General features: G+C 45.1%; 1 protein-coding gene across 6 annotated transcripts in view; it reads right to left on the reverse strand.

Moving 5' to 3' along the window:
* The window catches only part of Large1 (LARGE xylosyl- and glucuronyltransferase 1), a 494,157-nt gene that overhangs the window by 221,453 nt on the left and 246,958 nt on the right, over positions 1-25,746 (reverse strand). For all 6 annotated transcript variants that reach the window (XM_047549176.1, XM_047549171.1, XM_047549173.1 and 3 more), the window contains exon 5: positions 14,013-14,136. In XM_047549176.1, the coding sequence (XP_047405132.1) occupies positions 14,013-14,136 (124 nt within the window). The remainder of the gene's footprint in view (positions 1-14,012; positions 14,137-25,746) is intronic.

The raw sequence follows: 25,746 nt of genomic DNA on the forward strand, positions 1-25,746 counted from the left end.
ATCAGCTGGGGACTCAGCTACCTATTAATGAGAGCAAGCATCAGGTTTCTCAAGCCAGCCTGTTTCCCTGTGTCACTGAGAAAATGGAAACTACTATAGTCCATCCACCTTGATCTTGGAGGGCCTGCCACCTTCCCCATTGTACACACTAAGGGCCTCAGAGAATCCTGACAGTGTTACCCAAGTCAGACTTCAACCTGAGTAGCTGAAAAGTCAGATTCAAAAGTCAGAGCCAGAGGAGAGTGAAACTTGCATTTATTGATTATCTCTGCTTCCTAAGTAGGCATTCTCTCCTCACAACAACCTCTCCTTGTTGCCTCCCCAGATCAACACTTCCACTTCTCAACTGAAATCACTCACACACACACGGTTACTTTCTTAGTCGTCACCGACTAGGCATGAGTCTAAGACCATCCTGGCCCATATACCTGAGAGACACAGAGGAGATAATTTGCTTATAGAGAGAGAAAGATTGAGAGAGATTGAGAGAGAGAGAGAGAGAGAGAGAGGTTGGGGGGGAGAGAGAGGAAGGGAGGGGGGAGAAGAAGGAGAAAGAGGAGAAGGAGGAGAAGGAGGAGAAGGAGGAAAAGGAGGAGAAGGAGGAGGAGGAGGAGGAGGAGGAAAGAAGTCCTTCTTCCTTGCTGTCCTGTAAGTTGCTGATGGCTGAATTTGCTATGATCAACTGTGACTGTGAGGAGACCTAATGAATTCTCAGGACAGCATCCATCTTCCTTGGTACTGCCAATCTCAGGGCTTCCTGCTAAATGAGAAAATGAATAAAGTATTCAAGCCACTTTTACTTGGGTTATGATTTTTCCAGAAAGGGACCACAGTATCTGTACAAAAGGGTGTGAAAGGAGTCCTCAGTGCCCTCTCCTGTGATGATCCTTAATGTGTCCCATTAAGAGACCTCGAATATGATGTAACTAAAGGAGTGGCTGTCTGGTGCACAGTCCAAGAAGTTCAAGGGCACACTTCCAACCAGATCTTCACCTGATAAGCCCTCCTACAGAAATGGCAGCAGCCTTGACAGCTACAGGCTGGACCCCAGAACTGTCTGAACACACAGGGCTGCCCCAGGTTTCCCTCCAATTACCTGTCTGCTCTTATTCCTTCCCTCCCTCTGTTCTTTTCAGAGTCTAAGGAAAAATACATTTTTTTAAAACTATGCTACAACCCCCCTAAAAAACTCATGAACTATAATCAAAGAAAAACAAAACACTGAAATTCCTCCACATACTGAATACTGCTAGACACTTTGTACTTACCCACTCTGCACTGTGTCTAATGTTTACTGCAAATGAACAACTCTTTGACTCCATCTTTATTCCCTTGGGACAAAAATATTCTACATCACACTAAGTGTATATTTTATAAGAATTTCGACAGATATTGCCAGACAACTTAAAAAAAAAAAAAAAGACTATTTTGATGTTCACTTACAACAGACACTTTCATGAATGTTAAATGAATGTTAATCCTGGTACATACTTAGTTGCTAATATCAAGTAATAAAAATTTTTAATCTTTGCCATTTATATACAAAAAATTTTACTTCTTTATGAGTATTTATTAGGCTGTTGTGTTAGTATACATATGCTTTTACTAATTGTATTTATTTTGTGAATTCCTTTATTCTTATATTCTACCCATTTTTCCATTGGCCAATTTTTCCTATTTATTTGTAAGAAAACTTTGTATATTATATGCTACATCTGTTTCAAATCTAGTTTCCCATTAGGATTTTTTTCATTTATCTTGGGCATATAGACCAAAATTCCTTGCCCTTTGACCAACATTTTAATATTTTTCTTCCAGTTTTTTTTAAAAGATTGTAATATTTGTAAGTCTTCAATTAATACAAAATGTATTTATTTTCCTTTTTGTAGTGCTAGGGATTGAACCCAGGGCCTTGTACATGCTAGGCAAGTGTTCTACCACTAAGCACCTCCCTAGTCAAAAATATATTTTTGTATTTGGTAATATCTTATCCCATCTTTTCCCAAATTCTCAATCTTTACAAAATGCCTTTTGCTGAGTAATTCATTCATTATCCAAAGGTTGGAATTTCTTCTCTGAGCAAGGGCTGATAGATAGGCAGAACGTAAATTTTCACTTTTCCTTTTCATATTCACCACAGATAAAAGTAACAGGAACTTTTTCCTGCTGAGTCAAGGCAAAGCCTCTGAATCCTTCCTGAAGCTTCTTTATTTGAATGTTTACTTAGAATTCCTTCTGAGCAAGTGCAGGCTAACAACAGGGATACGGAGGTAAGACGGGCAGCAGAGTCTCTCCAGACGAACTTCACCTTGTAGTAAGCAAGTCAAGCACACAACCAATATTCACGTACCAGAGGTAGTTGACAAGTCAGAACGGAACAGCATCTACAGAGTCGAGTCCAGGTGGCATGACCACCCACAGCAGGGGACCCAATTGCTTATGAAATGGTGGGTCAGAAGGGTTTTCTTGAGATTTACACCAAGCTCTAAAAAGGAGACCATGAGGGAGGGAGGAAAGGAAGGCCTCTATTTTAGGCAACTAGATAAGCTGAAAAAGCCCTCTCAGTAAAAAGTTTCAAAAAAGTTAAAAATATATATAAACGTATATGTGTGTGTGCATGCACTTTGCACTGTGTACGCATAGAAAACTTGAGTCAGCCTAAAAGCAAAACTGCAAACTTACAAGGAGGTCCTAGAAGGAAAATCTGATTGTTTCCTGATACCAACCAAGTACTGCCCCGAGGCAGGCCTCTCTTGAACTTCTACTTTTACAGGGTTGCAGCTGAGAGGGTGAAGCCCAGGGCCTGGCTTAGTAATAAGGTGGCAGAGAGAGGATACTGCATAAAGTTGGGCCCCCAAATCTTGCACGCCCAATAGACAAGTGACCTAGAAGTGAAGCCTAGCGTGCATCAGGCAAGAGCCAGTGAACACCCCAGTCCTTCCCTTCAGGGGAGACTTCCTGGGAATCACATCCTCACCACAGTGTCTCCAGCTGTCCCAACTGGAGAATTTAATTCCAAGCAATTAGGACTGATAGTGCCTGGGGCCATCGGCAACAATGAATGCAGATATTCTTCCTGGTAAACACATCATTGCAACTCAGTCACATAAGTCATAACTTATGGAATTTTACATAGCATTGTAGGAAGGGGGTCAAGCCCAGGCTGAAGGGTTCATGTGCTATTCCCATCCCTTCGAGCTAAGAAAGAAGTCTTGGCCAAGCCATCTTTATAGTTAGGTTCCTCATCTGCAAAACAGAATCCTAATGGCACCACGTTCAAAGACATCCCACCTCAATTGTTAAGTACTGTATGAGATACGTATAAGAGCAAAATAAGTGATTATTATTTTTTATTTTATAACAATTCTTCTATGCATATTCTTATGGGTCACCTGATTTACTGTTTTGCATATTAATATCCTTTATTACTGTATTTATCCAATTTGCCATTTTCTTATACATGGAACTAGCTTTTGGAATTGATATTTTTAGTTTCCTGGTTTTTATTTTCTTACTTCCTGGTCTCTGCTATTACCTCTATTTCCCTTCTGCTCTCCTTAGGACCACATGGTTATTCCTCTATCAATTACTGAATGGAATGTCAATTCATTTATCCTCATCTTCGTTTCTGAATAATAAAAGGATCGAAGGCTATTAAAATATCTCCAGTGACAGCTTTGGGCACATTCCATAAACTCATGTGAAATACTGCCCCCTTGCTGGTTGTAAAAAAATAAGTTGCAATTTTAGTTTTAATTTCCTTTTGGATTAAAAAAACATTTCAGGAAATGCTTCGGCTTCCTCCGATTTCCAAGTATTTTGGAACCTAGCCTTTGAAGGTTTCTTTCCAATGGGCAGGTTCACTGCTCTGGGGTTAAGAGGGGGTATTTTTCTGGGGTAGAATTTACTGTGGTGACCTAATGGGTCAGCATTTTTGCAATTTTTTTGGCGAGTATTTGAAAATCAATTTTTATTCCATTTGATGGATGTGAAGTTAGATACCTATTGAGACTGACGATATTGTTAAACTTTGTTTTGTTCGCACAGTACAGTGTATCCTTCTCAGGGGCTGAGACTCTCCTAACAAAGTCTATATTTCTATCACTTTGCTTTTGCATATTTGGAAGCTCTCCTCTTGACAGAAAGGTCTCTGGTGAGGGTCGAGGCTTATTTATTTCCTTCATGTGGCTATCTAATGTTCCAGCATCATTGTTTCTTTCTCATTTTCTTGCTTTCCTATTTTATGTAGACTTTATTTCATTTGCAACAATCATCTCCAATAATTTATTCTAGTTCTATTCATAACTTCCCGGTGGTGGCATTAGAGCTTTGCAAAAACACCTTATCTTTTTTCCCCAGGATAATCAAGGTGAAGGGTTAAAAAATTCCCCCTGAGTTACCCCACAAAATTCAAGAAATTTAGCAGTTTTTAAACCTGATCTGGACTTCCCAGGGTTTGGAAATGACTGAGATCAGCTGGTTACGGGTATATATTTTCAAAAAAAAAATATTTACCATTTGCATTCAACTTTGCAACTGACCTAAAACAATGATTTATAGATCATTCTACATGTAACTTCTCTCAGTACACACTGCCTGCCCCTGGAGAACAAGACCTTTTCATTCTTGAATATTCATTCAATTACTTTCTCTGCATTGCTAGCAAATGATCTAGGATGGTTTCTTCAAATATATACTCTGGGAATTCAGTGACTCAGGAGGCTGAGGCAGGTGGATTGCAATTTCGAGGCCAGCCTGTGCAGGGGGACCCTGTACAAAATTTAAAAAATACAGGACTGGGGATGCAGTCCAGTGGCAGTGTGCCCACAGGTTTAAGAACCAGTACAGCAAAACAAACAAAAAACCACTGTTGTGTATTTTCAGAGCTTCTACATAGCATCTGAGTTTTTCTGTTGCCTTTATACACAAGAGCACTTGGTTAGTATTCTTGGATCTCTGCCTATTTTGCACAAAACTCTGCAAACATTTTTTCTGGACACATTATCACAGTGTAAATAAAGGGGGACCTTTATTTTTCTAAGCTAATGTTTCTCTTCACCCTTTATGCTTGTCACACAGGGTTGTTTAGAAGTCAAATTCTATACCTTGTCCGTCAACCCAACCTGGCTTGTAAGCACCAGGAATGTGGCACGTCCAAAGTGAGAAATGTGAAATGTACACTAGATTTGAAAACTTGGTGCTGGGACCATGTGTGTTAGGCAAGCGCTCTACTACTGAGCTATACTTCCCACTCCAAAACCATTATTTTTAAAGGAAGGATTTTGTTTTATTCCTTTCAATTCAAATGTTTTTGCAGGGTATAAATGATATGGGCAACTTATCATTGATTTTTCCTGCACTGCAGAGACCTCTTTTGGCCCATATGCACACCAATCTTTTCAGCTCTCAGCAAGTTTTCATGAATGCCATGATCCTAAGGGTAAACCACCCAGTACCCTGGCCCTGGCAGCACCAGGAGCCCCTGATTTTCACTGACTTTTTGCCATACTTCTCAGTTACTGCATCCTAGGCTAACATGCCCCAAACAAATACAAAGAGGAGCTCATCTAAGATACGAAAACTTTAACATTTCGCTCCCCCAAATTAGACCTTTATCATTTCAAACCATGTGGATCAAGACTGTTCCGATTGCAAAAAGTTCTTCACTCTCTCCCTTGCTTCCCATTTTTGTTTGATCCAGCTGACATTCCAAATTCCATCAAAATAACCGCACTTTTGAAGAAGTCGTTTTTAACCCAAGTTTGTGATTGGCACAATTTTTGGTAATGAGAACAGTACTGCACAGAAGGGCAGAAGAACTAGATGCTAGCATCCGTTCCACCTCTGATCAGCAGCACACTGATCATTTGTTTGACAAATTCCTTACTAATAAAACACATGCCCCATGACATCAAGTATGCACAAGCACCACCTTCTTCCAGGTCAATGAGCTGTGGAAGGAAGAACACAGCAAATCAGCAAAACAAGAAGAAAACAATCCACAGGATGGGAACAGGGAAGTCCAGGGCACTTCGATGTTTTCAGTAAGTTTGATAAGTCTCAGAGCTCAGACCAATTACAGCTCCAGCTGGGACAAGTCATGTAAGTGGATCTTGAAAAAAATGCAGTCATTTGGAAAACCTCAAAAAATGATAAAGATATGAGATCGAGATAAAATGGAGGATATCCATGCCAGACAGCCACTTGGAGACCATTACTAAACGTGCAGGGAAGACGACACCCAAATGTCACCAAGGCTCTGAGCACTGTCAGTTGAGACATGTCTAGTGATATGAGGTGGCCATTAATGAGGAAAGAGGACTCAGTGGATACGCCAGGCTTTTAAGCCACCAACCAACCCAACTCTGCTTAGCACCAGGGCACAGAATCCACGCATTTGTTGGGGCCACCACTGGCCAGGTTTTGTCCTAGGAGCTGGGCACAGGGATAAAGTTACAGCCTTGGCCTTCCAGGTTCTCACGTTTAGTACAGAAGGAGACGGGCTACATTGGCAGACAAAGGGCATGTATGTTCACACTTGGTCTTTACTAACGCTTGAGACCAATGGGAAACAAAAGATGAAGATTTCAGGACAGCCCAAGGTGAATATCTAAATATGGAAGAAGGTCCTGTGGGAGGTAATGACCGCTTATCTCTGGAGTGTTCAAAAACAGAAGGAAAGGCTTTGTATAAAAGATCATAAAACAACTTAGAAGGTGATGTCAGATAATCGCCAAATTCCTTCCCAATGAAGATTCTATGGTTCTCAACAGGAGACAAGGACCAGTCATTAGAAGTCTCCCTCATACAAAGAAAAAATTGCCTGCATCTAAAATGAATTTAAAAATAGACATAAGCAAGTTTTTTCTTTAATGCAGATGAACATTTCAGATGGTTGCCTACATTTTTTCAAGGTCCCTTATTTAATAGCCAAAGATCAGACTTCTAAATATAGAAAGGTTATGTTTTCAAATGAGTTACACTTACCCATACATGTCCACTCTGTAACCTTGCCCTCACTATCTGAGAGGTCAGCCTCTGCAAAGGGCCAGAGGTGCACTGTGGGCTTCAGAGAACCTGCCTCCTACTCGCAAATCACACGGATATTCCAGGAACCAAAAACGATAAAGAAAATGGGTGTGTGGTGAATTTTGCACACCTCAATTTCTGAGGACCTTCTTGGTAACATGAGACCAAGAAGGATAGAAGGAACAAGGCATAAATCCATCGACTATTATAAAAGCAAAGGCTCAGCGTATGGAGACACACCAGTCACTGTGGGGGAACAGGAGGCGGTGCCACACAGGCTTGGACAACAGAAGGCTTGAGAGATGAATGACTCTATGGTACTAGCCTAGGTGTCTGTCAACAGACAGATGGAGGACAAAAAAGCGGCATATACACACAGCGGAGTTTTGTTCAGCCATAAAGAACAAAATTAAATCATCTGTAGGAAAATGGATGGATCCAGAGAACACTATGTTAAATGAAATAAGCCAGGTTCAGAAAGACAAACGTCATATGTCTCTCTCACATGTGCGAGTTGAAGGGAAAAAAAAAAGAGAGAGAGAGATATCAGGAAAATGGAATGGAGACCACCAAAACAGAGGAAAGGGAGAAGTACGAGGGCGGATAGGAGGCTAAGGGAAGGTATTGGGAAGTAAAACTGGTCAGGTTTGTTACAGGCATGCAGGGAGATGCCGCCGTGGTATCCACTGGTCTGAGATTTGGTAACTCTTAAAAAAAAATGAGGAACCAGAAACAGGGGTGTATGCCTGTAATCTCTGTGGCTCAGGAGGCTAAGATGGGAGGATCCTGAGTTCAAAGCCAGCCTCGGTAACTTAGCAAGGCCTTAAGTAACTCAGCGAGACCCTGTCTCAAAAAAAAAAAAAAAAAAAAAAAAAAAAAAAAAGATGGGAGCTGGGATGTGTCTGAATGGTTAAATGCCCCTGGGTTCAATCTCTGGTACAAAAAAAAAAAACAAAAAAAAAACGGTTCATTCTAGCCATCTTCAAATACAGGTGCTCCCCAACTTACAATGGGTTTATGTCCCAATAAACCTATTTTGGGTTGAAATTATCATGAGTCAAAAATGCATTTAATGCACCTAACCTCCTGAAAATCCTAGCTGAGCACCAGAGAACACCATAGAGTTACTGCTTATTTACTCTTTGATTGCAAGACTGACGAGCTACAGCTCACTGCTGCCGCAGCCCAGCAACATGAGGGCAGATGCACCCACCACTTAGTACCTACAGCCAGGAAGAGATTCAAATTCAAAATCCAAAGAACAGGTTCTACTGAATGCATAAGGCGTTGGGACGACTGTAACACCGAGACATGGTACACGGGAATCGTCACGAGCTGGGGACCCTCTAGGCGAAAGGCAGACAGGGGAGGGAAGGGAAAGGAAACAGAATTTGCTGAGTGCATGACGAGGTCTTAACTGCATTTAATCATCACCAACAAAGTGGAGTCAGAGCTGCTGAGTTCACAGGCTACTAAGCCCTGGTCGTCGCTCCACGTGTCCTCGGATCCGAAGGCCGCCCACCCCACTGCAACCCCGTTCCTGACAGGGCACCCTTGAGCAGCAGGTCAGGCCCTCCCTGAGATGTGCCCAGGTTCGCCTAGAAATGCCCCCACCCTGTGGCAGGGTCTGGTCACAGCCATGGACCAGTGTGGAACCTCTGAACTATATTCCAGACCTGGCATCAGAAAACCCAGATCCAACTCTGGGAAAAGGTCAGTGTCAGGAAGAATCATTTCAGAGATGTGAGGTGACTCACCTTCCCCTTGAGGACCCATTTGTTCAATAGAAACTATGTAGTAGGCTCCCTTCCCACGGTGGTTTGTGTTCTCCTCATGCCCTTCCAGCTGAAAACACCTAGCTGCAGCAAGTATGTCTTCCCAGGACCTAGATAGGCTAGGCGGCTGACCACCCCTCCAGGGAGAAGAACAATGGAAGCGCACCTCCCCGGAGACCGCAGGGGGCTGAGGGATCACAGCCTCCTGAAGAGCCTCCACACTCCACAAAGGCAATTAAGGAGGAGTAGGAAGCCAATTTTCAGAGTCAACCATCAATATTTTCTGTAGCCACAGTCCTGAATCCTACTTCATGATCTTTCTGATGTTGGTAACGAGCAGGCATCAGGTCTAAGAGAAAAGGAGATAAATTAGGACTCCCCGCTAGACAGGTGAATCATGAAACAGTCACTAGCCCAGCTGCTTCCCTTCATGAGCTCGGGATCATCCGCACCCCAGTGGGGGCATGAGGGTGACTTTCTGGGCCAAATGGGGCAAGATGAAAGCCAGGAGACCTGCCGGGCCTTGTCTGCAAACTGGCAAGGAATGTTTTGCTGATTTAAAGCCAACTGTTCTAGAATGATGGCCACTCAGTTTAGAACCTGGTCCTAGGACGGCAGGGACGGGGCCATCCCCAACCACAGCAGCATCCTTGGAATGGGTCACTTTGATCCCCAGCAGGACGCTCCATTCTTAGTAGGCTTTTAAATCCAGGGTTTACGCTTAATTCATTTGTTCTTCAGGAACAGCCAGAAAGGGAGCACTACCAAGGGCTTAGAGGACACTTGTCTCGCGAGAATTAAAGTTGGTATTTCAGCTTATGCAAGCCACAGGGAGGGGACTGTGGAGTCAGTTCTGGATTTTAATCCTGGTTTTGGCACACCAGCTACATGCTTTGGAGTTACTTAACCTCCCTAAGCCTTGGTTGCCGGATCTGTAGGATGGGGACAATGGCACCTACTCCACAGAGCTGTTTGAAGAGTTCCAGGAGAGAAGCATGAAAAACACAGAAATGAACTGTCCAATGGTACCAGGTGTTAGACCCAGTCCACGTGGCCTGCGGTCAGTGACAAGAGGAGTCCTGAGTCCCTGTTCACTTAGCTCTGTCCTGTCCTTCAGGTCTGCACCACCTTCCTGTCTACTGGATTATATAATCCCACCTCTCCTATCATTTCATCTTAAAAGGGAAAACTCAAATATCAGCCTTGGCATTTCCTAGCTGCCTGACGTTAGGCAAATACTCTTCAACTCTGTGTTCCAGTTTATGACTTATCTGTGAAATGCAGGTAACCAAACTTCTCTCTCCACTGCACAGGATTGCCAGGGGTGACAGCAAGCCACCATCTACAAAGCTCTACACCAAAGAAGCCCTACTCCTCTTCCTCCTCTGTGGACTGTCAGAGCTGCATGCTTTGAGCAGAGATCAGAGCACAGAAACGTTGTCAGTTCTGGCAACCTGTTGATATGGGGACTTGGAGGCTGAAAATAAATGGGCCATGTAAATATCAGGAAGACCAATAAGCATTTTGCAGGCTACAGAGATAGGCAGGCTGAGCGATGGCTATTTGCAAATACACACTAATTGGTCATTATGGAGTCGCGTACCAGTCCACTGCGAATTTCTCACGGTTCATTTTTAATCATGCACCAATCCTTCATAAAGTTCCTATTCCCGATGACTCAATCTCCAGCACTAACAGATATAATAAGAGGCCCACAGGAGCATTTCTGAGAAACGCCATCTTCAACAGCTGCACAAAGTGATTTCTTGGAGCCGTATCGAGGGAGGCCATCGTCCGTGCCCGCAAGGTGCCATCTGACACGCTTATCTAACACAGCTGCAGAACACGGCCTCAGCCTGTCTCTCTCCTGTGCTTCTGCATTCTCTGATGTCGTCTACAGGATGCTTCTCTGTATGTCCTTCCTTGTAACTGTCACGGAAAAGCACTCACTCAGCTGTCGCAGGGTTGCTCTCAGGACTTGGGCTGGTACAGATAGATGGAGCTGCCTTATTTATGCCACTGTGTGGTCACAGGTAGGCAAACACCTAGCTGCCCACCCAAGCCACAGCAGGCCTTAAGAATGAAGACCTGTAGTGGTGACAAAGGCACCTGTGCCTTCGTGATTCTTAAGGGCTCAGCTTTGAATTTATTGTGTGTTGCTCACACGGTAACCACACCAGGCATTAGGCATACTGGGGTGGTAAAAACCAGACAGAAGCCTGGTCATTCTGCAGCCTGTGGTCTAGAGGAGAGAGAGACATTTATCAGCTCATCACACAAGGGCATGAAAAAATCCACTCTGTAACGAGTTTCCAGGAGAAATGGATGTGCTCCTACAAGAACATAAAACAAAGAAACCTGAGAGATGAGGAAAGCAGAGCAAGTTTTCCTCCGTGAACATCACTTCAGCCAAAGGACCTGGATGAATTAGCAGTGGGGCAGAGAAAGGAGGCTGGGGAACGCGGAACCACGAGGAGAAACAGCCTGCCGAATGTGGTTTCCGCCTCGCGAGGGCCTGGAAGCCGCTGCAGGTTTCACGGAGGGAAGGGTAGGCTCTGGTGGGCTAGTTTTTTTGGAACACTGACTCTTGTGAATGGGCAGCAATTTAGGAGAGAATCAGTGAGCAGAAGAGAAGGGTGGAGACAAGCCATGTGCTGGGGAAGTCCCCCGAGCTGGGAGGAGGACCATGGCAGGGACAGCAGGACCAGGCTAGTGAGCATGAGGGCCGGAGTCGGGGTGAGGGAGAGACGAGCTCCCAGGTGGGATGATTAGCTGTGTAGGTGACATGCCATGAGATGAGGGGGCGGGGCAGGGGAAGTGGGCAGGTCATGGCTGTGGCTGTATTCATTTGGATTCCCTATAAATTACTACTACTGTGGTCATTAGCACCATGGAAAAAGCAAGTTCTCTCAAAGCCTCTCATTCTCAGCATCCTACTGGATTCTGACCTCAGTCTCATGGGATTCAGGAAGGCAACAGTGGGGTGACTCTTCTCTGGAGTTGTCAGTGGTAGAGGCTGGGGGAAAGAACAAGACTCTGGAGACCATCCTTTAGAACCCATTATATTGTTAAGATCATTGTTTTTTTAAGCTATGGGAGCTTTGATTCCCAGCTGGATAAGAATTTGCCATGTAAAGCAGTAGACAACTGGTCTACCTGGATAGATGTGGGCAGGGCAGTTGAAGCATCCAAGGCCTGTGGGAAGCCCTGGGCTCCCAGGAGCAGAGCTCAGTCCCTGGTGCCTTACACCTTCGGCCTCCCAACTACTAAAGGATTTCATAAAAGGCCACATTGGCACAAGCATTTTAAGTAGCATATAGTCATGGCTTCCAAGTGGATCAGAGGATTGTTCTTTTTTTAAAGCAGGCATCATCTTGTTACGTGGCCCAGGCTTCCTCAAACTCCTGGACCCAATGATCCTCCTGCCTCAGCCTTCCAACCAGCTCGGACTGCTAGAGGTGCACACCACCACGACTCAGGAGCTGGCATTTCTAAGAACTGCCTGGCTGTACACCCTGGTGGACCATCACATGGGCCATCCCTTCCTTAGTCACTGATGCTGTCCCTGCTCATTCAACAGACGGGACAACCAACCCTCGGAACCACTTAGATGCTTCTTCAGTGGAAAAGTGGGATTTGAACTTGGGCTCTTTTTCCATCCCTTGCATCTTCTTGATAAGCAGAGAGTGCGGGTTCACAAGGGACACGGCACACGGAGGTGAACGGGAGCGGGAGGCAGAGGCCTCCATCCGAGACAGCTGCCGCTCCTCCTCCCCCGCTGCTTCTCCCCATGGTGTTGGTGCTAAGACCCTGGGAGACAGAGTGGCTTGCTTTCACCTTAATTAGTGCAGCAATTTGCTAAATTTTGTTTTTCCCCTTTTAAGAGTGTTAATCAATTTTAGCTCAGAATAGATTGGAATGGCACACAAATTACCGCGACAATCCCCAAATGCTAAATTCTGAACATCTCGATCAACCTCGGAGCCTGAAATATGTGAAAAATCAGAAACTCCGGCTGGCATCTCTGTGATCTATTTAAAATGTTATGGCTCTGAAATGAAAAGATAATGGCTTTATGAGGTTTGGAACAAGCAATTTACCAGAATCAGCCTCTTGCCTAGGTGTTGAGTCCTTCCCAAGGTGATTGGAGACAAAGCATCAAACGTGTTTCTGCAAAGTTCCATGTTCCTCTAATAATAGCGATTTGCTAAATCCACAAGCTTTACAGGACGCCTAGTTTGCACGAGAAATACAGAAAAGAATAAGGTATGCTTCCTTCTCCAGTAGCCCACTAAGAATGTTGCAGTAGATAAACGTGAATAGAAAAGTTCTTCCTCTTCCCTGGAAATGTCAGGGAAGGTTCCCAGAGGAGGTGCTAATGCAACTGGGTCCTAACAGTGGGTAGGAGTTGTAAGAAGATAGGTGGGAAGGGCACACCAAACAGAAGGAACAGTATAAGCAAAGACTCAAACATGGAAGAGAAGGCAAAGAGAGCCAGAAGATTCCTCCATTAACCGGAGCTTGGTAATGGGGGAAAGTCTGCAGAAATTGCAAAAGACACTGCTGTAAGAAGAGGTGAGAGCCAGAATGATAAGACTTCTAACCACACTGTGACCTCAGTCTCAATGCAAGCAAGGTGACGCTAAGGAAGGACTTTCAGCAAGGGGGTGATGTAGCCAAAAGGGTCTCATTGGGTTGAATCCCTCTGGCCTGACGCAGTCCTTAATATGTACTTGGCATCATCTTTAAAATTCCTGCACATATATTCTCTCTTTTGAGCCTCTTAATTACACTGTGAGTTGGAATTTTAACCACCTTCCTACCAATGAGAAAACAGGGCCAGAGGCACGTGACTTACCTTGTGTCTTGAGAGCAGTAAATGACAATATACAAATTCAAACCCAGGTCCTTCAGATTGAATTGCCTCCTGGGGCACAAAATCCTCTCTCAGTCTACCATGGAACCCTTTCAGATACGTAATACACAATGGCCTCCGGCATCTAGGGAAAGCCTCGGTGGCCAGAACAGTGCAGACCACCGTGGATTCTGTGCTAATGGACTGGTTACTTTAACGCTTTCAATAATAAAACCGTCATATCCTGGACATTATCCACTAGACTCCTGCCAGTGCGAGTCCATTAAAAGGTACAGGAGAAAAGCTCCCAGTGGGAGCAGACCAGGGAGGCCGGCCCTCCCTCCCTGCCATACCTTGAGCTCATCTGCGTTGTAGAAGTCCACACGCACAGCGGGCACCATCCAGGTCTGGAAGAGCGTGGCCAGGATCTGCTCCGCGATGGAGTCGGCAATGAGGTGGAAGTGCAGAGGGTTCCGTCTGCAGGGGACAGGGGAAGTCCAGGGAAAGTTAAAGCCTTGGAATTCCAACTGCAAGCACACCCCTCCTAAGCTCCTAAGGTGGGGCTACTTTCCAATAGTAACTGGGAAAGCAGGTAAGCCTGATAACCATAGGGTGCTTCCTGGTGAGGACCCAGGAGCGGAAGGAAGGAGGTCATTTCGCTGAACCTTGGTATTTCCGAGAGGTGACTAACACACACCTCAGAAGGTATCACTGGAGACACCCAATACAAGTCAACCAACATAACTGTCACCAAAGCATTTGCATTTCTAGAAGTCTTAGGTAGATTGAATATAAGGATTTAGCCAACCTTTAGGTTTACTAGCTGGACACATGAGCATTAGTGTGGACACACACTGACAGAGGGGCCTCATCTGTCAACTATGGGCATTCTGGCCAGATACCTCTCCCCAGGCACAGGGTAAGTTGTGTTTTCTGCTTGTTCTTCTCCAAAAGAAAATAGGATTTCATAACAGAGTCAACTAGAGCCTTGTGCTCATGGAAGGGAGGTCTTTGGGTCATGGGTGTCCCCTCTTGAATAGATTAGTGCTATTATTGTGGGAATGGGTTCCTTATTAAAGGATGAATTCCAGCCTTGCTCTTTCTTGCCCTTCTGCCTTTTCCTATGTGATGATACAGCAAGGAGAACTTGGGCAGATGCTGAGATCTTGATATGGGACCTCTGAGCTTCCAGAATCGTGAGTCAATAAACTTCTGTCCGTTATAAATTGCCTATTCTCTGGCACTATGTTATAGTAGCACAAAACAGACTAAGACACAAAGTCTAAAGAAAAGCAACAGGAAGTGGAATGTAGAGGAATTTTAGGAGAAAAGATCTTACAAATGGGGGGGAAAGGGGGTGGGGAAGAGGAGAAGCAAAAGGCAACAGAGCAGTTCTTGGGTTGGTGACAACTTCCAACAGGGAATACAACAAGAAAGGCGCCCTGGAGGAAGAAGATGAGCCTGGGATGGACGGAGTTTAAGGCGGGGTTGCCCAGGCCAGTTGCTGCTGCTGGACAGGTGAATCTAGGCCTGGAAATGGCTACTATCCAAGAACAAACTGCCATATCTGAGCAAACTACTTCAGGGTGACAAGGAGCAGATGAGTTAAAGAGGCAAGTGGCTCTGCAAACTGTCTCGGGGGAACCACTGCCCAAATCCTGCCAATTCTCCAATTAGACCATCCAAAGGAAGGGGAACGCTGCCCTACGGCCTCCCTCAGAGTCCTGCGAGAAGCTTCCCTGTTGCCCTGAGAGAACGTGTGTCTGCTCAGGGGCCAGCGAGCTACCTGAAGGCCAGGTCAGAGCAGCTGGACAGAGCCACAGGGATGAGGGAAGATCCATTCAGCCCTCAGTGTTGGTCCGACCACCTCCCAGGGCCGCACCAGCCAAGCAGTGTCTCGTCCACAAGAAGGGGTGCATACGGTCTAGGGGACTGCCAGCTTGCAGTTCTCCCCACATTCGAGGGAAGGCGTGATGGAGCCGCGAGGTGGCCACACCCGAGGGGCTGACCCCCTTACAGCTGCTCCGCCACGCCACGCCTTCTGCACCTCTGCAACTCTGCTGGTGCTCTTCCCTCTGCAGAGGAGACCTCCTTGGAGGCCCCGCCCACCCTTCAAAGCTCTCGAGTCCTCTCCTCCTGGCACTCTCCTGGAGACCTCTCCCTACATCTTTCTCCTGCTAACTCTGCACTGTGTTTGGAAAGCTAATCCATCACCTGCACATGGCCTGCGGGTACACAATCACCTGGCTTCTGGCCGCTACCCTGAGGTTCCTGAGGACAGGAACCATCTTTTCATCCCCATCCACAGTGCCCAGGAAAGAGTCTGGCAAATGATTTGTCCTCAATCAACATCTTCAACAGGAGGAAAAAAAAACCACAGTGACCCTCCCACGTCGCTATAAACACCGTGCTAAGAATGAAAACCAGTAGATGTCGCCCTCCATATGATAGCCCAGACTCTGGACTCGGATACAGGAAGCCTGGCTCGGGACTCTGGCTCAGCACTTTCTGTGCGATCCTTAGCAAGTTGCTCCATCTCTCTAGACCTCAACTGTCTCCTCTTCAGGAGAGAAATGACAACGGTGAGTAACATGACCGTAGGTGACCGTGAGGATAAAGTGACATAAAGAAGTGCTCAGTAAAGTGCCTGGTACACAGTAAGAGTCCAATAAATGCTGACTGTCAGCAGTCTCCGTTTGCTAGACTACTACTAATTTTGCGCCATCTTTTCTAGTGCTGATGGGTGGATTTCCAATAAAGTATTTCCAATTAGTTCCCCTATCCACAGACAGAAAACAGGTGTGTGTGAAGAAATGTCCAGCAAAGAGCTATGAAGCATTAACCACAGCAAGGCACATTTGGGCTGCAGCTGAGGCATGAGCTAGGAGCTCTCTTTTCAGGAGCTTACCATCTGGCAGTGGTAACTACAAGATCCTGACAACAGGTGCCATTTGGCTGGGCTGCTACACAGAGCCACAGAGTGTGGGGAGACATGTCCACATCTGCAGAGGATAACTTGAACAATGATGTGAAGGCACTCCTACAGGTGGGTGACCCACAACTTGAGCTATACATCCCTCTGCAGGAAGCAGAAGCCAAGAGAGACCACTTCTCGGTCATGGAGAATGCAGAAAGTTTCCATGAACTACATGGCAATTAAACAGGACCTCTGGGAGGGCGACGGCGGAGGATGCAGAAGGTAGTCTGCAGCAGACAACAGACCAAGGAGAAGAACAGGTGGGAAGGACGGAGCCCGCAGGTGACGGGAAAGAGTCTTAAGTGGATGGATCGTACTGTAAATACTGGACACCTACTAAATGCCAGGAGCAAGGAGGACAGAAGGCGAAAGAGAGACAACAACTTAAGAGCAGTGTGTGAATCCTGAAAACTACAAACTTCATCATCTAAGAGCAAAAAGAGCCAGACAAGGTCCAGAGGCTAGCAGGCAGCAGGTCAAAGCTGTGATACAGAATTAACTGGAAATTAGGTACAGAGGCATTTAGAAGAAAAGGTAGGAACATTTTATTTTGTGAACATTGGGTTGGTGACTGTTAGATCTGACACCTAAAGCATAAAGAATGAAAGGAAAAATGGATAAACTAGACTTCACTTCACTTAAAAAAGCTTCTCCCTGCTTTTGGGTCCATGAACAAGACAAGTCAAGAAGATGTTTCCTGTGCAAGCCAGGAAGAGGGCTCTCACCAGAACCTGATCACAGGGCACCCAGATCTCAAACACCCAGCCTCCAGAGCAGAGGGGATAGATTAGAGTGTGAAGCCAAAGTGAAAGAGAAAAGAAACGCTTGTGTTCCATAGCACATCATGGAGAGAGTGAGAAATAAAACCCAGAGAAGAACCAAGTATTCTGCAAGCCTGTATCTGGATAATTAAAAATGGAAGGGAGGGACTGAAAAGCCATTTTTCAAAGAAGATATACAAATGGCTAAGAAGCACATGAGAAGATTCTCAGTATCATTAACCCTGAGGGAAATGCAAATCAAAACCACAATGGGGTATCATTCCATAGCCACTAGGATGCTTAAATTAAAAAGATGGACAGGAGCCAGGGTTGTGGCTCAGTGATAGAGCACTCACCTAGTACATGTGAGGTACTGGGTTCGATCCTCAGCACCACATAACAAATCAACAAATAAAATAAAGGTATTGTGTTCATTATAACTAAAAAGTATTTTTAAAAAGATGGACAATAACATCTGTTGACCAGAATGTGGAGATGTGGAAACCTGTCATTGCTATTGGTGGAAATGTAAAATAATGTAGTTTATCTGGGGAAAATGTTGGGCAATTTCTAAAAATTAAGAATATAAGCACACAGTTACCATTGCTAAGTTATTTGGCAATTCATCTCCTTGTAATATACAAAAGACATGAAAATATTTGTCCACACAAAAACTGTACACAAGCATTCTTAGTAGGATTATTCAAAATAGACAAGAAGAAGAAAATACCAAAGTGTCCATCAGTTGGTGAACGGATACATGGGGCAATAATGTCTATTCATACAATGGGATATTACTGGGCAATAAAAAAGAAAGAGAATTACATGGTACATCAAGGATGAATCTTGAAAACATTATGCCAACTGAAAGATCAAGTCAAAAAGACTTGATTATTATTTTTTCACATGATTACACTTAAATGGAATGTCCAGAGCAGGCAAATCCACAGAGACAGAATCAGTGCTTTGTGGAAAGGATTGCAAAAGTTAGTGAATTTTCTAAATGCTGCTTGATCTTATACATTTAAAGAGCAAGGTTTGGCTGGGCATAGAGATGCACACCTATAATCACAGCAACTCAGGAGGCTGAGGCAGGAAAATTGCAAGTTCAAAAAGCAACTTAGCAAGACCCTGTCTTAAAATTTAAAAGATAAAATTAAATAAAAAGGTCTGGGGATGTGGCTTAGTGGCTAAGTGCAACTGAGTTCAATCTCCAGTAACCAAAAAAAAAAAAAAGCAAGTTTTTTGGTGTACAAATACATAGTTGGGAGGGGAAGCAGACCTGATCTGTTCAGATGTTGCTGGACTTCTGTGCTCAGGGGCCTGTACAGTGTAATAAATGGTCTTCCCAGGTGGGAGGACCTGCAGGGGTCCAGGCCATGGGGACAAGAAAGATTATTCACAGTTAAAAGAGCAGCGCATGAGTTCTGACTGAGAGCAACCAAGGAGATTACTACATTCCCCATTTGTGTGCTTTCTGAGTCGTATTTCATATTTAGTCCATAATTCAGGAGGGTAAGAAATAGTGGTCATGGCAGAGCCAGGCACGTTCCAACATCAGCTCCCTTTTGTTCAAAGAAAGATTAGCACCAGTTACGCAAATATTAAGGACATATTTACACCCAAGTGAATTTTATCAACTGAAGTTAATAAAAACTCATTCAAAAGGAATAATTTTCTCAATAAATGATTCAAAGCTATTTAGTTTTCTACCCGTGGAACATCTAAAATAGCCGTTTACTCCAGTCACTGATTATAAATGCATTTGGGGAGCGCTGCTTTAGGTCCTTGACCAGAGTTGTCCTTGGAGACAGGTCCTGCCTTGCTGGCCCGGTTTACAGCATCCTAGAGGCGGCTGCAGACATCAATCCTGTTCTGCCAACAGTCCACGCGAGTACAAAGGGAAGGGAGCGAGCTGTGTCTTCAGCGGGGCCTGAAGACTTCTCTCCTCGTGAGCAGCGCTCCTGCCGCCTCGATTCCTTGACGGCTCCCTGTTCCGATCAGGATGCAGCAGACATGGGGTGAGGAAGAAGCAAAGGCAATGTTGTTCTCCTGCTTTCCTTCCTTATGTTCTGGGGAAGGCGCCAGAGCCCCCGCAAGGCAATCTGGGGTCTGCTGATATTAAAATACACAAGGTGGGAGGGGCTGAATCATCTTTAATTATTAAGTTTCTGATGTGATGGCAACTGTAGAAGAGAGAGCCTCTGACGGCAGGCACCGCCACTGCTCAGTGAATCTGTGACACTTAAGAGATTTAATAGAATTCATTTCAGAAAATCACAGCAGCTGGGATGAGGGTTTTTCAGCTTGAGTCCTTGGTCTGAGGGAGGTCAAGTGGCCTCGATCATATGGGAAGAGTCAAAGACAAGTCAGTAATGCTCTCCACGGGAGAAGAGCAGAGCAGTTTTCTAGAAAAACCAAAAGGCTTCATCATGCAGCAACAGCCTGGAGGTGGGGCTCAGCAGAGCCGGGGGCATCCTTGGATCTGCACCTATGAGCTGGCGTGAGCACCTTAACACTTCTGGGCCTTGCTAGCCCCGCCCCTCTGTGGGGCTAGTAGCATCCATCCTATGGGGCCGAGATGAAGTTCAAATGCACTGTCCTTGGCAGCTCATCTGTGACGGTGAGTCCTTTTGGGACACTCATTCGCAGCACGGACAACGAGCACAGATCTCCTAGTGTCCAAAGGTGCCCCTTACCCATGCTATCTTCTTCCGTCTGACCAGAAACCAGACACCCAACCTTTAAAAGCATTATGCATTCTACAATCAGCGCCTCAAAAGCACATGTCTAACAAGGAGAAAAATAATTACCAAGATCACAGTAAGGAGTGCGATGTCTGTAGTACCACCCACACTGAAGATTAAAACTAAAGCCATAAATAAGGGGACGAAAGTGATACCTTTGCTCTGGTGAAGAGCTCTGACTCTGGAGTCAGACTGAGGCGGCTCAAATCTGGCTTGGTCCGCCCTCTCTGAGTGACCTGAGTGACATGACCTCATGTCTTGGACCTGAGACAATGAAAGTGCCCTTCAGGGAAGCAGAAGGGCATTCAGCACTTAGAACCTGACGCAGAGGGAGCGCCACATCAGTATTGGTATATGATTCTCACAAGTGCCTTTCCACATTCAAAGCTCTCTGGCAGGTGGTGAATGAGCCAAGGCACAGTGACTTGCCTGGGTCCCCAGCGCCTGCCGGGAGACAGTGGAACCAGCACCTCCGTGGGCTTCCTGTTCTCAGTCCCGTCTTATGCCTCCCTGGGCACCTAGAAGACCCTCTGCCGGAGTGTAAGCTGGCATAAGCAATGATACAAGCAGAGGCACTCACTGGTCACAAACAAGCTTTTACCCTTCATGCTCTTCGGGGGCATCAAAAGTTTTTTAAACCAGTAAGAACAAAAACTGCTTGAAATGCAAAGTAAGGGAAATAACCATTTTCTTCCTGCCAACAGGAATGCAGAGTGAGAGAGCCAGTAGATCATCCTGGCAAACAAACATTAAAATTTTACAAGCTATCCACCCTCCTGCCCAGGAGGTAAATGCTTAGTTACTAAATAAATATTTCTTTTCTCTGCCTGCTAAGTGCAGGGTTTCCTTGAAGAGCAGCAATATTTCCCGGTTGATTTACAATTGAGATTGGTGTTACAGACATTCTCCAAACTTTGCACTGAATATCCTTCCATGGAGGTGACATGGACGTGTATTGTGCCATTTTCTACTACTAATAAAACTTCATCACATACACTTGGTATATATTTTTCTCAGCTACCTTTTTTCATCAACATAGAGATTATATAATAACAGGATCAAAAATACATGCAACAGGGCTGGGGATATAGCTCAGTGGGTAGAGTGCTTGCTTCATAAGCACAAGGCCCTGGTTTCAATCCCCAGCACCAAAAAAAAAAAAAAAAAAATATATATATATATATATATATCTTATATATATATATATATATCTCATATATATCTTATATATATATATCTCATATATATCTTACATATAAGATATCTTTTTTCTGATATATATATATATCAGAAAGTATAAACAAGGTCAGTTTTATTTCTATCACCCAAACACAATTTTAAAAAGTGCCAGTTTCATATATTTTCTGTTATTTTTTCATCCCTGTCTTTTGACCCTGTACATGTGTACGTACACATCTGCACACTGGAATACATGTTATGCCTTCCATTTTGAATTTTACTTTTGTTCATTTTATATCATAAACAGTGCTCTGTGTGATGACATATTTTTAAAGCTGAGTGAGTACATGGTTTATTATAAAGGGATACTCAATTGCTCTTATTGTTTTCAAGTATAATCCATTTTTTATACTATTTTTTTTTATTTTTACAGACTGCATTTTGATTCATTGTCCACAAATGGGGTACAGCTTTTCGTTTCTGTGGTGTGCATGATGCAGATTCACACCGTTCGTGTAATCATACGTGTACAAAGGGTGGTGATGTCTGTCTCAGTCCACCATCTTTCATACCCCTGCCCGCTCCTCCCTCTCATTTCCCTCTACATAATCTGAAGTTCCTCCCTTCTTCTCTCACCTTCCCACCCCCATTGTATATCATTAAATTATAGAAAAAGTTTTTTTGATAGCTTGGGTCATCCTTTTAGGACAGCGTTCATAAGGTCAAGGTCTTTCACACACACAGGGAAATTTCTTTCTACAAGATTACAGCAATTTTCATTGCTAGCATCAGCGTACAAGAGTGCTCACATAACTGTCTTACTACCTTTTAAAATACAGGGTGCTCACTGTCACCAAGCATACTGCAGAAGGAAAACTGACTTGATGTAACAAAGCTAGCCTTAAGTGAAAATTTGCTGAAAATCTTGTCTGGAAAATAAATCTAATTGCTGTAATTAACAGTGAAAGCCCAAAGAAGCACCATGTGCCACTATTATTATATCACTAACATTAGGAAGGTACTTCATTTGTCAACATACTTCATAATCATGTCTTCGTTAATCTCCATTCGTGCTTGGGAGGCAATGAAGCCGGACTTTCTGAGCTGAAAGTCTTTGCCAAGTCCTTTTGTCTTGATATCCCAACTCATTATCACCAGCATGTCAGGACACAGAGGACTTCTTACTGGTGGGATTTCAGTGGTCATTGGGTCCAAGAAGATCAAGCAGTCATTCACAAAGTGGCAGAATTTTCATTACGTACATGAACTGGCTTTCTTCTCCAAACCCCGTGCCGGCCTGGAAGTCACTGCTGCCGGCAGCTGCTGACAGTACCACTGCTATTTTTAAATTTAACATCTTTGTGCTGCACAGTGCCTGTAGGAGTGAAAGTTTATGCTCAACAGGATTTTCACAATTTCAACAACTACTGGATGATGTGATTTGTAGCAAAAGCAGCAGGAATAAAATTTATACTCGACAACAACCTTGGAAGTTTTCATAACTTTAAAATTTTTCATAATTGACAAATAGCATAATTGAATAGCTATAATCACACCAATACCTTTTTCAGAACAGTGGGTTTTTTCGTTCTGTGAGGGAGACAGGCAATAAACACAAGCAGAGCATCACTCATCTCATCTTACTCATGGCTTAGCTGACACGGCAGCTGGTGTCAAGCAGTGGACGAAGGATGCAGAAGCCCAGGAGGCTCTCAAATGGCCCAGCAGCCTGGGCCCTGCAGAAAGCACATCCCTCCTAAAACCAGAAGCCAAGGGTTGAGCCCCATTTGGCCATTCCTTCCCTGACAGTCCTCTTCCCTCCTCCAGCGTACCACTGAAATCACAGTTCCCAGTGGATGGAGGAGGGGGAGAGGTGGGAGACCCTGTCTCTCGCTGACACAATTATGAAAGTTTCTTGCTTCCTTCTTCCACCAGGTCCCCAGTCCAACAGGACAGCAAAGTTGATGTGTGGCTAACCTGCCAGCTAAACACAGCCAGCTGTGGGGTGGGGTGCAAAAGAAACACACAGGTGAGCACAGTGAGAGGTAAATGTTGTAAACCCAGTAAGCTGGAGTGAACTGATTTGCAAAAACTGATAGAGGGACTCAAGAGTTTAAGTGACCCGCTGAAAGTCACTCAGCCGTGCAGTGGCAATTCTGGATAGAGTCCGAAACTGAACTCAGTCGGGGCGGGGCATGGCAGCTAGCTGAGTGAATGAAGGTATCTTGAGGTTCTTTACTACTGGATGCCCCCAGATTCACGTGGGAAACCGGCGAACATTCAGTGAGTGTAAAGTACAAGACAGATGTTTGCTAAGACACAGGGATACCGAAAAATAAGGCATGGTGAGCCCTACATTCTGCCATGTACCATGGATGGATTCACAGAGAACAACGTAAGAAATATGACAGAAAGATGCCCAGGGTACTGCCAATTGGTAGAAGAGGAGCCAGCACCCTGGCTGAGGGGCATGGGTGGGCTTTCTGTTCAAGTGACCCCTCTTACACAGTAAGAGGTTATGATGGCTTGGATCTGGAATGTCACCCAATGCCTCATGTATTGAAGGTTCCATCACCAATGCAGCACTGTACAGAGGTGGGGTTTGAGGAAGTGACTGGATCGGGGGGGGGGGCTCTGATCTCATCCGGGGATTCATCCACTGAGGCATTAGTAATTTGATGCCATTCGTGGAGGGTGGGAGAAACTTTGGGAGGTGGGGTCTATCTGGAGGAAGATGGCCATGTCTTACCCCTGCCCCTGCCTCTCTCTCACTCCATCTCCTCTGTCTCTTTCTCTCCCTGTCCCAGGTGCCATGAGCTGTTTTGCTTCACCATGCCCTCCCACCATGATGTTCTTCCTCACCAAGTCCCTCAAAAATGGAGCCAGTCAAACACCAGCTGAAACTGTGAGCCAAAATAAGTCTTTCTTTCTCTAAGTTGTGTATCTCAGGTATTGTGTCACAGCAATGCAAAGGGAACAGTGAGGAGAGTCCACTGTGGGTGTGGTGGGAGAAGTAGAAGGAGACAGTGGACAGACGGAGTACCGGGAAGAGAGACAGCCAGTGGGGCCCTGGGAGAGGACAGGGAGCTTCGGGCAGGTCAGAGTTGTGGGGCATGAAGTCAAAGCAAGGAGAGGAGAGACAGTGATAGGAAGAATAGCATCAGGCCCCACTGTCACAGTGTCACGGCAAAGAGGTTCAGTTCTTTCCTCTTGACAAGGAGAAGCCACTGGAAGATTTTAAGAGATCACATTGCCTGTCTGAAATAGCATTCTGGTGTCAGAAGAGATGGACATGAAGGGCAGAAACCTGAGTGGCAGGAAGACATCTCTGAGTTAGAAAACAGGCAGACCTGGACTGTGACGGCCCCGTGGGAAGGAGAGGAAGTGGTGGACCTGAAGGACATCTAGAGAACTTCAGTGCATGATGGGAGACAGCCTGCCGTGGGGGCACCGAGGGAGAAGGAACCCAAGGTGAACCCAGGGTCTTCTGGGGTTGGTGTGTCTAGGCCCACCATTTCTCCCGTCTCTGGTTGTGCCACTGATGTTAGGATTCAGGTGTAAAGCTTTACCCTGAACTCTGAGAGCTTCTCAAGATTTGCTTCTGTTGAGAGCCTTCTGGTCCCTGACCTGGTCATTTGATTCACCTCTATACTACGGGCTACAGCTGTGGATGAGCTTCGTCTGAACTCTTGGTAAGAGGTTAACGCAGAGCTGAGGGCACCAGCCGGAAACGCAGACATGATTCTGGATGGGACCATGTCTAGATGTCAACCAAAATAGTGAGAGGGCAGAAGAAATGTCCTGTGAGAAAGTAGCAGCAAATGGCGAACGTTTAACTTACAGAAGACTCTGGAGAGGCACCCCTGCTTACAGGTGGAAGAGAAACCAATTCTCAAACTGGTTCCATAACTGGATCCACCAGGGCCAAAGGCTATCAGCCGTGGGCACGTGTGGATTTCAGTTTAATATAAAGCAGGACTTCTCAACAGTCAGAAATGCCCAGAGGTGGGACAGAGAAAGTAATGTGCTTTAGTTTAGGAGGGCTGCCTTCAGAAAACACCACAGATGGCTGGAATGACAGAAGTTTATTTTTCCGCAGTTCTGCAGGCTGGAGATCAGAGCTATCTTAAGGCCACCCTCCCTGGTGTGCAGAGGGCGTGGTCTTCCCTCTCTAAGGGTCTCTGTCCTGATCTCCTTTTCCCTAAGAGACCTAAGTCATATTGGATTAGACCCCACCTAAATAGATCTATTTAACTTATTTACCTCTTTTTAACTTCTTATCTCCAAACAGTTGAATTCTGAGGTGCCAGGGGTTAGGGCTTTGAAGTATGAATTTGGGAAGACACAATGCGGCCGACCATATAGCACGGACGTATAAAAAGAGATCTGGTGAACGGCAGGCAGGAGGAGCTGCCTACCGCTT

Source organism: Sciurus carolinensis, chromosome 4 (genome assembly GCF_902686445.1).
Source record: "Sciurus carolinensis chromosome 4, mSciCar1.2, whole genome shotgun sequence".
In the NCBI taxonomy this organism is placed as follows: domain Eukaryota; kingdom Metazoa; phylum Chordata; class Mammalia; order Rodentia; family Sciuridae; genus Sciurus; species Sciurus carolinensis.